At 29.7% G+C, this 18,547-nt stretch overlaps 2 protein-coding genes across 2 annotated transcripts; one reads left to right on the forward strand and one right to left on the reverse strand.

Moving 5' to 3' along the window:
* Positions 1-648: 648 nt before the first annotated feature.
* Positions 649-12,776, forward strand: eIF3m (eukaryotic translation initiation factor 3 subunit m). Its single transcript, XM_067266953.1, has 9 exons — positions 649-778; positions 5,239-5,374; positions 7,426-7,576; positions 9,874-9,997; positions 11,701-11,795; positions 11,861-11,944; positions 12,017-12,198; positions 12,270-12,413; positions 12,483-12,776. Exons 1-9 carry the CDS (start codon positions 737-739, stop codon positions 12,692-12,694), a joined length of 1,170 nt encoding a protein of 389 aa, XP_067123054.1. The 5' UTR covers positions 649-736; the 3' UTR covers positions 12,695-12,776.
* A 2,128-nt stretch (positions 12,777-14,904) lies between these two features.
* Positions 14,905-15,885, reverse strand: Prosbeta2 (Proteasome beta2 subunit). The gene has a single exon (XM_067266941.1). It carries the CDS (start codon positions 15,846-15,848, stop codon positions 15,051-15,053), a length of 798 nt encoding a protein of 265 aa, XP_067123042.1. The 5' UTR covers positions 15,849-15,885; the 3' UTR covers positions 14,905-15,050.
* Positions 15,886-18,547: the final 2,662 nt, after the last annotated feature.

Below are 18,547 nucleotides of genomic sequence, written 5' to 3' on the forward strand. Positions count from 1 at the left end.
TTAGAAGAGTGCAATGGAATCTCCTGAAAAACATGAGTGTTTTTCGTGGCCGAAAGGCCACAACACATTTACTTTTATTCTGGCAAGGCAGGTCAATACAATGGTTTTTCCTGTCTGCAGCAACTGTTGATTGTACTGGTATCTTATACAGATAACTATGCACCAGTTTTTTAGTACCTTCCACACTGTAACTGGAACATTATTCATTTACTGTTCAACAAAAGCTGTGTTAACATCTTCAACGACTTGTAAAGTGATAAGTTTGCGCACCGACTGGGATAACCCTCTCTCTTTCAGTGTGAACGTCATTTATGGACAGCCCCTAAATTATAGGCGTCTAGATCTGGTTTGCATCCAAATTTTCAAGGCACTAGTATTCTAGTGCCTTGAAAATTTTTACTTTTACCGAATTTTAGAATACTGTTTCAATACTAGGTTCATACTTAGCACTCAGGATAAGGCCAAACACGCTGCAAATTAAAATACAATATGGAATAATTTATAAGTAATTTTTTAAAAAAGTTCTTTATTCTATGTAAGAAGTTTCAAATATTGTAATTAAAATTTGTAATAAAAATTGCATGAAATTATATTTTATTTTAAAAAAGTTTTGGCTATTATTTGGCTATATCTTTAAATAGCTTTTATGCGCATTTGTCATTGCAAGTATCCACGTGGATGTTAGTTTTTTGCAAGCTTGTTAATGTCTGATTATTTAACTTGATTTTTGATAAATATGAGTGTTCCGACGTTTATTGACTTAACTGGCGAAGAGCAGGTGCGTTTATAACATTTGATTTAATAATTGCTTACATTGTTATTATTTATAAATACTACTAATATGACGATTTTGCTGTTACTATAAAGCCTAATTTGTTACTGTACATAATGTAGTTTATGAAACAATATGATAGCATTGGACTTAAAAGTTAAAGAAAAAATAAAAATATAACGGAAAGTAAACAATGAACTTTTACCGAACTTTTCTTATTTGCTTCAAATACAACTCCTTAATAGAGTATTTATTATTCATTATTTGAGAAATATAGATTAAAGCTGTCATGGAGAAAGTAAACATATTCCGAATGAAAGTGGTGTAACAACTTTTCTTTTTAAATGAAAATATATAAAATTTTATAATATATAAAGATTTTAAACTACATCCTACAAACATTAAGAGGCAAAGTTATATTTAACGTAATAAATATAAATTTGTGCTGTTATTTCTCTGCAGTTTGATCATATGTTCAGTCTTTCTCTTTCTAGAATGTTCCAAATTAGATTTAGGACACAGTTTTTGTTTCAAACAGGTAAAATTTTATTTGGTTAATGTAGCCCTTGGTGCCAAGATGGCGGCTCGTCTCCAATTCCAGCAAGGAAACAGTGGAACGCACGTTCTAACCTATTCTAATAAATTACCATAATTATTAGCAACCAAATTATTAGAATAGGTTAGGTTAGATTAGAACGTGCGTCTCACTGTGTTCCTTGCTGGAATCAGAGACGAACCACCATCTTGGCACCAGGGGTTACATTAACCTTTTATTTCTTTCAGGCACTGTTAGTTCTCCATAGGCTATCTTAGTATGAAGTAAAAACCAAAAAGAATCATGAATTTAGGAGGAAATTAAGTTTTTATCAAATTTTCATTGGGAAGAATTCTGTAATCTGTGTCCAAAAAATAACTTTATACAAAGCCAATACTTTTATTCCAGAAATGATAACATACAGAATTTATCTACAAATACCATATTATTTCTCAACAGAATCATTGTCTGTTTAGGCGTTTCTTATAATGTACAGTATAATAAACTTATTCAACTCGTACTTAAAAAATTTCCAGTTTTGTTGCTGCAGTTATCTTGTGATAGCTCTCGTTTCTTCATTGGTAGCAAATGCAAATGTATACCTTCAAATATACTACATTACACTGCAAAATATTGGGATGTGTAAAATACTGCAATCTTAGAACCTATAACCGGTGTGATATAAAAAACAAAGAATGCAGATCACCACAAACACCACCACTTTGTTTTTTATATCACACCAGTTCTAAGAGTGCAGTAGAATACCTTCAAATGTGAGAAAATTGAAGTCAACGTAGGTGGTATGGGAAGATGATAATGAGCCATCTATCAAGACATCTGTAGCAAGTCCACATTCCACTGCTTTATGTGATTAATACTCTGACTAAGAAATCCAGCAAATTTTTCCTGATGGGGTCTTTCAAGGTTTAGCATATGAAATTGATAAACCAGTCTGAACTGTTATTTGGCACAAAAAACCAAATAACAGTTGAGACTTCTTCATGAAACTATGTTTCTAACTGTTGTCATTTGGAAATACTACTATTCCATAATTGTGTCGTTCTGTTTGATATTGCCAGTCTGGATCATTACTAATTACCAACATTGACATTACATACATCAATAGGGCTTTAATTTTTAAACTGTATATTGTACACAGTTTCTTTTGATTATGTCACATATGTGAATTTAATAAAATTTTACTGTTGTATATCATGGAGTATCAGCTCAGTGTACAAGCTACTGAATATATGTCAACAAATAAAATTATGTTGGCAATACACTTTCCATCATATATGTACTTTTAGTCTCCTCTTTAGAAAAAAATATTAATTTAAATATTGTTTTAGGATACTGTTTCAACTTTTTAAAATTTTTATCAATTTTTGCAAATCTTTTAATGCTGGAGCTTGTTTTAAGCTTTGAAGCATGATATTTTATAGAGTGTGTTCCTGGATCTAAGCTTCCCTTTGGTTTTTGTTCAATTAGGTATGACCTAGAATCCTAACAGAGTGACAATGGTGCTCTGTAGGAAGTGAGATAATCTTGCTTATAAAATACAATTTAATTGAAGTTAGTTAATATTGAATAGATGAAAATGGATGATAAAAGTAACTCATTTGATTTTATATTTTGACAGTGTTCTAATTTATTTTTAACTCTCATTCTAACTAAAATATTTTCTAATTACTTATTCTCTTATAAATCTTGTGTTTTTGTTTATACAAGGTACTAATTCTATTTTGTAAACATCTTTTCATATACAAAGAGTTTTCACATTATGCATGTTTAAAATACATAATATGATAGATAACATGATAGAAAAATCAGTATATATTATTCAAAATTTTGTACGTAGTACAGTTATGTTCTTTGACTGTTCACTGTAGTTTATATAAAATACATTGGGTAATACCAATAATCTGGAAATTTGTTATAATGTACATAGAAAAATAGTTAAATTATTCAACTATTCTGTTAATGTACTGGCTTTGGAGAGGATTCTTCTCCATTGATGATAACAGTTGAAGAATTTGGATTTGTGAATCATCCAGAGGATACATGACCACTGACAAGTTGACATGGACCTATTCCAAAGAATTTATTCATGTTAAATGTTATGTATTGAAACTATGTATTAGTAAAGTGTTTCCTGTCATTCATATCTATTTGCATTTTTTATGATCTATATAGAATGCTACATCTTTGCAAAGTGGATACTGGCTACATTTATATTAAACTTAGAAGTAGTTGTGTTTTATTATCATAACTATAATGATGTTTATGAACAGATTTTATGAAAAGGGTAAAATTATTACAGGATGTATTATTTAATGTGGAATTACCAAAAGAAATGAACAAAATCATTCAATATCAAAACTTACTAAGTTTAATTTTTAATACTATTGTGTTATATTCTGAATATAATTAAAATAAAATCTATTGTCTTGTATTATAAACTAATTATACTGTCATAATCTAAAAAGAGGGAGAGAAAGAGGCTGGATGGCTAAGGTGGGTTAAGGGTCACTCTGGATGATCTGGGATTAAATTTAGTTGGGCAACTTCCACAGAAATTTCCTTATGGTGGTCTAAGACCATGTCAACCCTTGTCCACCGTCTGGCTTCTCCCATTATGGGCCTGGTTGAACCCACAATGGGCAAAGATTCCCTTAGTGCTCATAGGGTAAAAAGAATTAAAAAATAAGAAAAAATTAGAGATAGAATATTTCAAATCTATGACCTCAGGAGCTTCAAACTTATGTATTTTTATGTATGCTCCTGTGGTCTGCATCAGACCTCAGGAGGGGATTGAAAACATTCATATTTTGTTGAAATGTTATTACTGGAAGAACTTAGGCTTTTTTTGTTGTATATTTTGTATCCTTTTTTTTTTGTTTGGTTTAAAAACATTAAATAGTGTTCAGTGTTTTTTCTGTAAAGTTCCTGTAAATTTTTTTCTGTATATTTATTTGGATCCTTAAATAAAGATCCAAATAAATATATATTGACATTTATCTGAGTGGCCCTGGTAAAAGTGTGTTTTACAATACCAGAAGGCAAGTATTCAGTGAAAAATATGAAGAGTATATTAGAAGTGTTAGATCTGTATGTGCAGAATGCAACTATGATATTTACTGTTAGTTTATATGGCAAAATTTTCTTTAAATTATGTGAAATTTACATAATTTAAAATACATGTGACTTATTTAGAATGGCAACCTCGTAAGTTGTGAACCCACTGTAGGTCTTCACATTACATAAATTTTAATCATATGTGGTATTTAATAATTCTAATATTTTCAATTGATGATAAATAACTATCATTCTGTAATATTTGATCTACAATATTTTTGAGTGTTTTGATCTAATTGTTTTGTTTAGGCCAGATGGCCAAGCAATCAAGGTGGCAGCCTACCACTCTGGGAGACCCGGGATCGAATCCAGATGGGTCAAAATAAAACCCCAGGAATTTTTCAGGGGTTGGTCCATCCAGATGTGTCGGCCCCATCCCTCAACACCTGGCCGTCCCACTGTGGACATGGCCGAACCCATTATGGGCTTGCTAAAAGAGGCCCTCTTAGTGCCCACAGGGTGGAAAGAGTTAAAGAAAAAGTTTTTTATTATTGTTGATTTCAATAAATTCAATTAAATATTTTTTTTTTAATTAAATTGTATAAGTATTTTTTGCTCATTTTTTATTTGAACATATTTTCATATTTGATGAATAAAATTCACTGTATTAAACACATAAAAATGTATATATTAAACACTTTCACATTGTATTTTACTGTTGTATAATATAGAATATTTTTATTATGATGCACATGATTAATGCATAAAATTTTCATAATTTTACAATTTTTAATTGAAAAAAAATAATTATCTGATATTTTAAAGAGTTTTAATATTTTAAAAAAATATTTTGCAGTGTCAAGAATTAAGATCTTTTTTCCATGAACTTAATAATGATTTTCCTGAGCAGTGCTCTCCAGAAGGTTTATCTGTAGATTTACCAGATATTATTGGAGAATGTGATAAGTGTTTGCAACCTATACATGAAGCAGGTAAATTTCAAATATTTTAATAACAATTTTTTTGTATATTTTATCTGTAATAAATTTGGGGGATACTATAGATTACCACCTATGGAATTTCGGGACTTTGAGTATATACCTGAACTGAGGGGACCGAGACAAGTTCAACGATACTCTACTTTTGGACCGGAGACAAAAAATAAGAAAATTATCATAGTTTTTAAGTTGTCATACTTTTTTAATGTTTTCTTGTAGACGGCATCGTAGTTGCTAGTGCTGCCATCTCGCGGTAAAGTCTGCAAACAAATTTAAAAAAAGCACTCTGAACGGCAAGAAATTGCACGAACAGTCGAATGCCACTTCCTTTTTTCTCTTTTGTTCAAGAACTACCACGAATCAATAACTAGTGATGTTAAACAATCAATGCCCTGCCGGCGGCTCCCCTCCCGGGGGGAGTCCATCAACAGCATGAACAGTCGAATGCCAGTTCCTTTTTTCCCTCTTATTCAAGCATTGCGACTCTCGATCGCGATAGCATGGGCGGCTCGTAGTACTAGCTGATTGCAAGCGATAATGAGACTGAGGAGCCATAGCCCTCGAGGTCGACAAGCACGAGAGTGTACAAAAAGGACTTAACTCAAACTGTAAACGATCAGTGTGCTTGTGGATCAACATCTGCCTTTGTTGAAGGTATATATGGCTGACTTGCCAGACTGCCTGTTAAACACGCGATAGGCTTAGCGGAGACAGCGACACGACTCTCGATCATCGCACGATCGCTGAAAAAAGTATGATAACTTTCTTATTTTTTGCCTCTGGCCCAAAAGTAGGGTACTGTTGAACTCGTCTCGGTCTTTTGAGTTCAAATATATACTCAAAGTCCCGAAATTCCATAGGTGGTAATCTATAGTACACCCTAAATTTGTATCTGGAAGATTGCTTATGGTAGTCTAAATCAGTAGTTCTCAATCTTGTTCTCAATCTAAATGCTGTAAAATTTTTTGGTTGCAGGCAATTAAAAATGCTAATTTTTTGTGTACTTTTAGTATAATTTTTATGTAAAAGATTGTTTTTGATGCATCTTTCAGTTGCACATGTAAGGATATCTTTGATTTGACAATGGCTCATTAAAAATTGTCAGTGTGTGTTGCTAGCTTAAAATTTTTGAGACCAACTGATTTAGATTAATCAATTAGTTTAGTTCTATAATAAGTAAGTGCTTGATGCAAACATGATTTTAAATGCAGTATGGTCATGTGTGTCAGCAGGTACTGTATAAGGTGAAATTCTGTATGAATTTGTGCTGCATCTCAAATAATCCCAGATGATTGCCTTGACACTTATGCAACCATTTACAACTAACAAAAAAAAATGTTAAAATAGGTTTAAAATGTTTTATGTATGTTTTTACTACATATACAGTAGAGCGTCGATAAGTGGAACGTCGGTAAGTGGAATGGCCAGAAAGTGGAACGATTTTCAGTCGGACTGTGTCGTGCTGAATCGAATGTTTTTGATACTAAATTTATTTCTAAAGTATAATTTTCATGTTTTTTATATTCTTTAATATATTTATTTTGTTTGTACAAAATGCAGAAATAATTTTTAACAATACGATAGCCTCGATGATTATTATAAAAATTTTCGTTTGGCTTAAAATCGACGAAAATTCAACACGAAGCGACACGCAACAGAGAAAAATTCAACAGGAAGCGATACGCAACGGAGAAAAATTTGAACATCGGACAGGTTAATGTATTTTTTCATACAAAGTTGGAAACTGGAACAAATCATTAACTGGAAGGACCCCAGTCCCCAATTGGTTCCACTTATCGACGCTCTACTGTACTGAATTTTATAATAATAATAGTGTGTGTTAGTGATCAAAATTATCCATAGCATTTGAAATTGACCTAATCATTTGCCATTCGTGAAAGCATGAATCTATATATATTAATTTCGTGTAAAATAGGACCTTATTGTATTGATAATTTTTTTTTTAAAGAAATCAATTCACAGATAAATATTGTGATAAATAACAAATGAAAATTAAATAATAATTAATTTTTGTCTATTTTAAGGTGATACTGAAAGAGTGTTAAATGGCATTGTTTCATTGCTCTTTGTCATTCCTTATGATAGTGGAGACCTTTTGACTGCATTAGTTCCTTACTTTTGTGAAAAACTAACAAAGGCACCTACAACAAAAATGGCTATGGTCTGTCAAAGAGTGTAAGTTAGTGTTTTGTAACAAATAGATATTATTATCCATATTTGTAAAATTTATTTTGTTATTTTAACATAATTTACCCTTGTACGGTTAAGCATTTTTAAAACACAAACAGATAAGGTGAGTTTTTGAATATCTACCGAGATCTGCTTCAGGTTTGATGGTGCTAATAGAACAGGAAACTGCATAAACTACAAGGATGATGACACAATATCATATGCATGGCAGTATGCATATGAGAAAGATCCCCAACATTAATGGCATTTTATTTACATAATTTCTACTCATAACAGTAGTATGAGGACTGTGGCTGTATTACAGTATGACACAAATATTTGAAATATTGTGTAGTAAAATTCGAACACTTGAATTTAATCAGTTCTTTTAAAAATTCAAATTCCTGGCATTACAAGGTTGAACACCATCGAACCTGAAACAGATCTCGGTGGAGATTCGAAAATGTTTGTTCACTCAAGTAGACAATGTAACTTGCTGGAAATACAAAGGTTTTGAAAGGGTTAGTTACAAGATTCCAGTAATCAAGTAGTGTAAAGTTGCATATGAAAACATCTGTGACTCTGTGTTGTTATCCTATTTAGCAGTTTTTATTGGTAAATTTACCGTAAATTAGTTTATTTTTTACTATTGCAAAATAATTTTAATAACTATTTGTTATTTAACCTTACAAAATAATTTTATTTTATAATGTCTTAGAGCAAACCACATTAACAAATAGAGTCTGTGATGTACTGTAAACATTGCCAAATTGTAAACATGTACATTTACAAATATGTATGTACTGTAGTACATGTATTTGTAAATTTAGATAAATTTTAGTTTTTAATATAGTACAGAAAAAAGTAATTTGTTTGTAAGCTTAAAATAGATTCTTATTAACCGTATATTATTAAAAATGCATTTATAAATAAAATACAGAACTGGGAATGGTTGGTAGTGGTTTAGCCTAGTGACAAGTAAATTCGGAGACAAGTAAATTTGACTTAATTCATTTATCGACTTCAGTTGCCTCTCCTGAACCAATTACCAACATAAGGTGAGGTATACCTGTATGTGGAATTTTTATAACTATTTATGTGATTATGAAAATTAGTTACATTCAATTACATTTTTCATTCTTTTTAAAATTACTTCAGTTAGAAATTTTTTAAAATTTGTAGTGACAAATATCTGGGAATCAGTCAGCATAAAAAATTTTTGATTACTTTTTTTAGTGATTTTTGCAAATTACATTTAAATCATATCTAAGTTAATCAGAAAACTGTACTCAAAGGGTTTATTTTATATAAAGAAATACTGTATATGAATTGGATACCTATATCATGAGTGACAATTTGTAACTTGTCTTTTTCTTTCTTTGTCAATATCAATAAAAATGAAATTAATAAACACCACTACAGAGCACACCACACCACTCCACTACAGAGCAAAATTAAAACAATGTCTTATGTGTAGTAGACTGCCCAGCATAATATGTCACACCAGAGAAAGTATGTAAAGTTTAGTTCTATTATGAAACACCCCAGAGACCAAATTCTGCAGGGTTTGTGAGAAGGACAGATCTGACTTTTTTTTTAAGCAAATAAAAAAAAAATTACTAAAAAACTACACAGGCATTAATCAATAACAATGTAAAAGTCGATGGATTATTTAATAAAAACATAAGAATATTATAAATACAAAAAAGTTATTAAATGACACAATGTGCTAGTATTAAATTAATAATATTTTAATGTTCAAAAAGTTTTGTGAAAGGTGCCAAATTCAATTGGGTGGTGATTAACTGAATTTAATTCCAAATGGCCAAGGCATCCTTTTTTGTGCACTGTATAATTAATGCACTGTACCTTTTTTGTGCACTGTATAATAGTGATTAATGCACTAGTAGCCAAAGTTTGACTTGTGAGCCAAGAGATCTCAAACATGAATGATGTGATTTAGGCAAGATATCTGACTGTTCAAAGATTTAAAAATAAAATTCTTAGATAAAGAATGATAGAATCAGCATCTATTCAATAAATAAATTGATTGTTTATTAGTCAGTTAATCTGACTGATAAAATCCAAGAAACAATACTCTCATGACATTAACTTTCTTTTATGTTTTAATACTTATATGTATAATTTTATCATCATGGATAATTAGAGCTCAAAGTATGTATAACTGACCACTCTAATACAGGAGTATTATAAAAATAATATAAGGCTTTTTTTTCTAATATAATTATATATTTCTATTTTCATTGAAATTTTTTAAATATAAATAAATATATTTTTTTCAGGTTACAAAATCTGTATGAAGGTTTACCGGAGCAGTCATCACTGCGCTATGATGTCTATTATAATATTATCAAAATTGCCAAACAGACAGACACTATACATCAAGTTTTTACAGATATAGATAAGGTAGAAATTTAAATTATTATTTTAAAGATGAGAATATTGTTATATTTCTATATTAAATTGCAAATATTTGATTTGAATATAAAGGTTGAATATATTTTTGAAAGTTGATAGTTAAGGTGAAATAAAATACACACATTACCAGTATAAAAGCTATGAAAGCCTTTATTTTTTACAATATAATTACAATGATTGATACAGTTCTTGCAGACATTTTAAACAAAGATAATAAACTGTTATACTGTCTTTTGAAAGTAATTAAGGATTTTTGTTTGTTTTCTGTTGAGATTTTGGTGTGTCTTCATCTTTATCTAGACTGCAGAATCTATAGTGAACTTTAAAAACGGATGTGCTATCTCTTTACTCTGTTTGCTGTGCCAATCTGTAAGTCCAGTAGGTTGCCAAAGCTCCAGAACTCTAAAATATGGCATTCTCTCACTATTGCAAGATGACAAAATGATCTCAATAATAATTTATTGAACTTTTATAACTCAACTGACTATACAAACAATAAATATAGTTTTTTTTTTTTTCTTTTCTTTTAAAATTGTTACTTTGAGTTGAAAATTCATCTAACGATTAAGTGTGTTAAATCCTGAAAATATGCAGAATTGAAAAATGCCAGATTTGATAACATTAAGATTGTGGTTTCGAAGATTTGAATGGCTGGTAAAAAAATACATTAAATTAACAAAACAATAATATGGAATCAGTAATAATACAAAGGACATTAAATCAAGTTTATACTACTGTATGTATGTATGTATGTATGTATGTATGTATATATATATATATATATATATATATATATATATATATATTTGCATATTTGCAGATAAGCCCAGCATTGCTAGGGCAAAAAGTAACGATAGCATAACAATCTCTCCCTGTGGGAGGAGTTTTGAAAAATCACTTCTTAGTGTACATTCTCATGATGTACCTTGTGTACCAAATTTCAACTCCTAACCATTTGGGCTTTGTGCTTATTATTATCATTATTATTATTATCATCATCAACCCATCAAATTTTGATTATAAACCCATCAACTTGATTATATATATATATAGATGAGGAGCTAACATTCTAATTATATTTTGTTATGGTTATTGAAAATTAATAATACATAAAAAAAACTGTATACAAATTTCCTTCAAAAAATAATAATAGAATTTTTTACCACATTACTGTTTTTCTGTGTTTAAAATCTTTTAATAATAATTTAGAAACATTGAGGTGAAAAAACTGTTTAAAAAATGATTTTTTATGTTGGACAAAACCTTGTTTGTAAAGAAAATATAACAGTATAATAGTACAAAAAGTTTCTTCCTGTGGTTTTATCATTACAGCATCTGATTTTTAAGAATTTCAAAAATATAGAGGGAAAAAATCTGTTTTTCAAATGTTCAGCTGTGTAAGTTACGTGTTTCTTGTTTTAAACATACACATTAAATTTCAGGTCTCTGTTAGCAAGTACTTATGTAAAAAGTACATATTTGTTGATAGAAACTGATTGTCTGTTTCTTCCATTTTCTCTGTCCTCCTAAAACATATGGCTTAATGAATTGGAGAAAAGGCAGATTTCAGAAAAATAGCTAAAGTTTTTAGCTTTATTTTCACCCACTACATATGAACACACATGACTTGATGTTATTGTTTAACATGCTCATAGTTTAAAATATTTTTTAAAAGTAAAAATTTTTTCTAGTTGAAATCTTGGACTAGGGCAAAAAATATCAGCACTGAAAAGCTTCAGAAATTACTGAGACTCCTGCATAGTGCTCTTGCTGAAAGCAATCACAGGTAACTTAAAATTTATCACAATTGTAAATTTTCAATTTAAATTTAATACTTTTCTGTTGTTTCAGTGAATTAGCTTCTAAAGTAATGATTGAGTTGCTGGGTACATATACTGAAGATAATGCTTCACAAGCAAGAGAAGATGCACATAAGTAAAAAATTTTAATACCAAATTTTCTTAATAAATATTTTAATTTTATTCTAATAACAAAAATATTTTATAGATGTATAGTTGCCTGCCTTTGTGATCCCAGCACATTTTTAATGGATCATTTGCTTACATTAAAACCCGTACGATTTTTAGAAGGAGAATTAATTCACGACCTGCTTACAATATTTGTTTCCGAAAAATTATCTTCATATTTACAATTTTATGAAGCAAATACTGATTTCATTCATTCTTTAGGTAAGTTTTGCATTTTAATATTTTATTTCATTTTATAATATAATATAATACTGTAATTATAATTTTATTAGGTCTGTCTCATCAACAAAGTCTGCATAAAATGAGGCTTTTAACTTTTATGCAAATGGCTGAAACAAGAAGAGAAATTCCATTTGAAATTATTAAGACAGAATTGCAGTTAAAATCAGAAGAAGTTGAAAGTTTCATAATTGATGGTAGGTTTTATTATTATCTCTAAGTTAAGTTAAATTAAAACGTATAATGTCATAATTCTTTATTTTCAGTACTCCGAACAAAAATGGTGCAAGCAAAAATGGATCAAGTTCACAAGCAAGTCATTGTAAATTCAACAATGCACAGAACTTTTGGAAAACCACAATGGCAGTTATTGAGAGAGATACTTATGAGATGGCATAACAATCTAGGACAAATTGAAAATAGTTTACAAACTATTGTACAGACTCAGTATGATCAGATTGCCTCCCTGCATGCTTGATTTGATTGGATATTTTTTCTAAATATAAATTAAAATTTCTTGTAACCATTTTTTAAATAAACTATAAATGATTTAAGTTATACATGTGTATTATTGATGGTTTTTTTTTCTTTAAAAAATATTGATTCTCTGAAATTATTAAATAACTGCATATTTATAACAAGTCATTTAAAAACATCTTTATGAATAAATTCAACTTCTTTTCTGTTGTAAATTACATTTTAACTCTTTTTTTTTTTTTCATTATTTAACAAGTTTTTCTGAAGATTGTTAAAATCATAAATATTGCACTGAAATGTTTTCATTTGCTTGAAAAAGTAAGATGGACAAAGTTACTATAAAAATTATGAAATTCGATATCAATTTTTTTTCAAAATAGATGGTAACATACCTCATTATGAAGAATTTAATAGAAATATAATTGTAAAAATAGTTTTCATTTATAATAATTAAAATTTATAGTATGCAAAATATACAGATTCAATTTAAGACGTACCAAAAAAATCTACAGTTTTGTTTTCTATTACATTCAAGCCTATATTTAACCAATTATTTAAAAAAAAAATTATTTGTAAGACATTAAAACAGTAGAGTCCTGCAAACTGGACTAGAGATGAAAGTTAGATTACATGTATTTTTATTTATTTTGAACAACACATGTTTATGGAATAAGGTTTTGGGGTCGTTGTTTTCACTTTCATCCTTAAGAATTAAATATGTTCTTGATAGGTATATGAGGAAACTGCTGAAAATATAAAGAAGCACTTTTTATTTTAAAACAAGTAGCAGTAGTTATGTTCTAAAAATAAATAATTTTTAAACTATATTAGTTAATTTTTATAATCCTAATCTATTTGTTAATGTAACAAAATACAATTGTTTTATTTGATATTCTGATTATGTAAATTGAATATTTTTGGCTATGATAGATACTTAATAGAAGGAATATTGATCAGTTAAATTTTAACAATATTTTCATCTAATTGTCTAAATAATTTAAGATTCTGAATACTCTTAATGGAAAATGAGAGAATTAAGGAACATTTTACCTTAATATATGATTTATGAAGTTTATTAATATAGTGTGACTCCTTGTGATGTTAATGTCAATTCTAACAAATGTCAAAATAAATGGGAGTTTATTTTCAAAATTTGTTTTCCCATATAATTTTTGAACTATTATATAAATGTCAAATAATCATACATTGCAGATTTGTTAATCTATTGTAAAAGTCAGTAAAATTTAGACTTGAAACAATAAATATAAATCCATTGTCAAAGATGACATTTACATTTTGGATAGTTTAACTAGGATCTTTGTTACTGAATACTTTTATATATAAAATTGCAGTAAACACTAATTTAAATGAATTTAAAAAGTTATTTTGTTTAATAAAACAAACTTAACGATTTTATAATAATGGTTAACAGTATTGTAACTGGCTTTTCAATTTTTCTGTACAGGTACTTTTGGGCTTCTTAATTTTAATAGAGGAAATAAAAATTGTTTATATTTTTTGTGTACTCAAGAAATATAAACTTTGTTACAGTATATTGTGTAACTTTTCATCAGTTTCATTTTGAGGCCACCTACCTGAGCTATCTATGCACCTTCCTAGTAGAGCACTGCTGGTTACTTAATTTTCCAAATGTTCACAGTTCACCATTTACAATAAGATTTATTTGGTCTCATATGTTAGCTACATAGCTGTGAAAAACCTCATATTTAAACGTTTTCAGTCTGCTTAATGGATCATCTTCAGGCTACAATTTTAAATTAGATTTAAAATGCATTATAAATATTGAGTTCAATAAGCAGGTTGAAAAGTTTTTTCACTATTAATGTATAGAATTTGCCTTCTATTATTAACAAATGCAGTCTGTTTCAAGTTAATTAAATGGTAAAATGAAAATGTAAAATCATAATTTAAAACTTAATGTTTATGTAATTCTAGATATATTCAACTTATCATACTGTGAATCAATAGTTACTTATATATCAATATAATACATTTAATTCAAAACCAGCAGTACTGAATGAATTGGTAACTAGAATGTATATTTAAAACAATATACTTCCATTAAGTCAATGTAAAGTTATCTTTACATAAAAACATATCATTTAATACGTAAGAGAATCAAATTAACAAATCCCCAGCAAATATTTTGTAAATAATTATAATATTGCATTACACAAAATTACATAAGCATGATGAGTTAAAGATCAATTTATTAACCTTTAAACACTTTTAAAATACAAGTATTAAAAATTAATTTTTGTGAAGTAATATCTGTAAAATAACCATTTTAACAGAAATTTACCAAAGAAATCTAAATAATTGTAATTAAACTGAATTTAACTAAGATCAACAATAGTTTCTTCCACTTCCAATGGAATTTCTTGCTTGGAGAGAATAGCCGTGGCTCCTCGTTCATATTTATACACTCCTCCCCTTTCTCCCTTCTTCGAGATGACTTCGTAGGGACGGAGGTGCGTAGCTCCTTCTTTAGTTACGACGCACAGGTCGACAATTCCACCCGAGCCCAAGTCATTCAAGATGCCGGCAGCTATGGCATCTTTCACTAGTTTCTTTCCTTCTTCTAATTCCATGTTTGGCTTCCATCTGCTCTCGAACACGGTCATGGCGGCAAGAGAACCCGATCCCATGGTAGCGTAAGGCAGGCTCTGAGAAGATCCATGTGGATATATGCAGTAGATGCTACCTCCGGTCGAATCCACTCCTCCAAGTATCAAAGCCACGCCGAGGTATCCTTGGTATCTAAACAACATTCGTGTCAACAATGTATTTGCACACACGACTGGTACAGTTCTACCCATTTCCAAGCGTAGTAATTCGAGCTGAGAAGAAATCAATTTTGTAGTCATTACTAAATCTGCTGCCGTTCCAGCTCCACCGCAATATATATTTGGATTCAAATAATGGATTTTACAGCAATTTTTATCGGCAATGATAGGTCCTTCGGTAGCTCTTGTATCTGCTCCCAAAATGACTCCATCCTTAAAAACTATGCCTGCGATAGTCGTTCCCGTCTTTCTAAATTTAGGAACTGGGTATCCAGCTTCTTTAAGCATTTCATTTCGTCTACAATTATCGAAAACAAATCCGCTCTTGTATGCTCGATCACCAGCCATTTTGTTTGATATTTTTGCAAGTAATGCCGTGCAAGTGTTGCCAGTTTCAAAGTAATAATATCAAATTTTTTTTTTACTAATGTAAACGAATTAGTTTTATAAATTTTATGTTTTATATCATATCTTTTTAATAAATGAATAAATATACATATTTTGGTTTTAAAAAATCCATCTGGAGCTATTTGACTGACAAACGAATTTATCTTTATGTGAATATTAGTTTTAATTTTACTCAATTTATTTATTTTATACATTTGTTTTAATATTTAGCTAAATAAAGAGTCCAAAATAAAATTAGCTAAGAATTAAATATATATATATATATATATATGCCGGGCCTCGTCTCTTACCACTCTTACATCGTATTTTGAAACAATAAAATTGTGTAATTTATAACTTATTATATATTAACCAATTTATTAAAAACATTATCACTCTCCTTTAGTAAGGATTTTAAGCAAAATTTTATGATATTACAGGGTTATTTTTATAGTAAAAGCGATTTCACACTATGGCCGACTAAATCGGTCTAGCTACAACGTCATCGGGCCGGATGGCCGAGCGGTCAAGGTGGCAGCCTACCGCTCTGGGGGCCCGGGATCGAATCCGAACGGATCGAATAATCCCCAGGAATTTTTCGGGGGGTAGTCCGTTTAGATATGTCGAGCCCCGTCCCTCACCACCTGGTCGCCCCATTGTGAGCCTGGCCGAACTCATAATGGGCCTTCTAAAAGAGGCCCTCTTAGTGCCCATAGGGCGGAAAAAGTTTAAAAAAAAAGCTACAACGTCGTATTCTTGCGATATCGTTAAATCCGACAAATTGTATCTGCAATTCACGAAGCTCATAGTAATAGATTTACTATTTACGACAAAATATTCAATGATCCGATTTCGACAGTGTAGTGTTTCGTCCAATAGGAATATTGTATGGGAACTTTCAAATGGCACAAGTTGTCTCCGACATGAGTTTCGGTGATAAAATGGAAGAGTGAAAAAAGAAGGCATTATTTTACTTTTTCAAAATAGATGCATTGATAGGTGGAGTTGAAAATAGAAAACAGTATTAGAAGGGAGGATAGATGAAACTATTATCTCTCGTAAAAGGTAATCGTTGGAGATTAATTTGGACGAAGAGAATAGTGTTAGTAATTATGCAGAAGCATAGAGCCATAAATGAAATTCGGCGTAAATGAAGAAGAATTACAAAAGCGTTTCAAAGAAAAAAAAGGCTAGTAAAATTTCTATTTAGTTAGTTATAACAATTTTGTTTATAATTTTAACACGATTAGGAGAATAGTAGGTTATACATGTATGCCTTTCCAAACAAGATTTGTTTTTCAATGAAAAAAAGAAAAAGAAAAGCGGCCGGATGGCGAGGGACGAGGACCGACGTATTTGTCGGACCATCTCTCGAAAAATTCCTGAAAATTTTTTTACTTGTCGGATTCTATTCCGTGTCCCGCAGAGTAGTAGACTGCCATCTTAACCATTCGGCCACCTTCCCGTACATTTATAAGGATATCTCAAAGAATGGGTGAGATATAGCATTACAATATGTTGGCGATATGCAAATGAAAAGCCTCTGAAAGAACTTTTGATGGGAACCTAGACCCTATTTAGATGTCAGTTACGTTAAAGAAACACAGAAAAGTTTACATAGACAATCCATTTGTGAACGCGAACTAAATTGTCAGTTTTTACACCAGACTTACATATCAATTGTTACACTTACAATTTTATTGTTCTTTGCAAGAATGCAATCAAGACTTTTTTAAATAAGTAATGTACAGTACAAATAATTGCTTTGTTCCAAAAACTATTTGTTTATAGTGATTTTAACCACACAACCATTGATGGGATCGGATTTAACGAATAAATATAAAGATCATATTATATTAGTAGACATTTCTTACTACTCTTACTTGTTAGCATGAAGATCTATTAAATCATTTATAAGTTCTGTAACGTAAACAATTATCAATAATGTAAGAATTTATTAGTCATTTTATAATAATAAAAAATTTACTTTTATATCGACATAAATCTAAAACTAATCAATTGTTACTTTCCGGACTGTTATAGAACTTAACATAGGGAAAGTATGAAAATCGGTTAAATTTTTACTTCCCAGATTTTTGCATTTCTTAACGTTTTGACACTTAAGTGTCTAAAATGTAAAAAAATACCTTACAAAATTCTGTGCGCGTGCGTACACATGTGTCGGCGTCTATTTTGCATTATATCTCAAGACTGGACAAACCAAAACTTTGAACTTGGCAAGATTCTATATATGGAAAATTGGTGCTATTAAATTTTGGTAGTTAAAAGTCAAGAAGGTGGACAGATAAAAGGGGTCATGTTTCGAGTGGGATCGTACTTAAAAATTTTTACTCGTTATTTGCATTTACAATTTTTTAAAATTCATCTCTACCATCAAAAATTAAGCCCTTTTAGCTTTTTATAATAATTAATATAAAAATTATTTTGAAATAAAATCTCATAACAGATAACGTCACACACAAGTTTAACTTTGAGATTAGTATTTTTTTAAACTTAAGTATATATATTTTTAAATTAGAGATTTTTATCGTAATTTAACAAAATAATCTCTTTTAAGCTTTTTTTTTAATTTTTAGACATTATATCGCAGTATAATTAAAATTATCGGACTTTCAGGTTCTGGTAACCTTCTATCCATA

Source organism: Centruroides vittatus, unplaced genomic scaffold (assembly GCF_030686945.1).
Source record: "Centruroides vittatus isolate TY-2023 unplaced genomic scaffold, ASM3068694v2 contig_290, whole genome shotgun sequence".
Lineage (NCBI taxonomy): Eukaryota > Metazoa > Arthropoda > Arachnida > Scorpiones > Buthidae > Centruroides > Centruroides vittatus.

Excerpts from the sequence above, each read along its gene's own strand:
- eIF3m (XM_067266953.1), top strand. The coding sequence starts at position 737 with ATGAGTGTTCCGACGTTTATTGACTTAACTGGCGAAGAGCAG. Across the intron at positions 12,199-12,269 it reads TGATTTCATTCATTCTTTAG|GTCTGTCTCATCAACAAAGT; the intron begins GTAAGTTTTGCA and ends TAATTTTATTAG. Across the intron at positions 12,414-12,482 it reads TGAAAGTTTCATAATTGATG|TACTCCGAACAAAAATGGTG; the intron begins GTAGGTTTTATT and ends CTTTATTTTCAG.
- Prosbeta2 (XM_067266941.1), bottom strand. The coding sequence starts at position 15,848 with ATGGCTGGTGATCGAGCATACAAGAGCGGATTTGTTTTCGATAATTGT.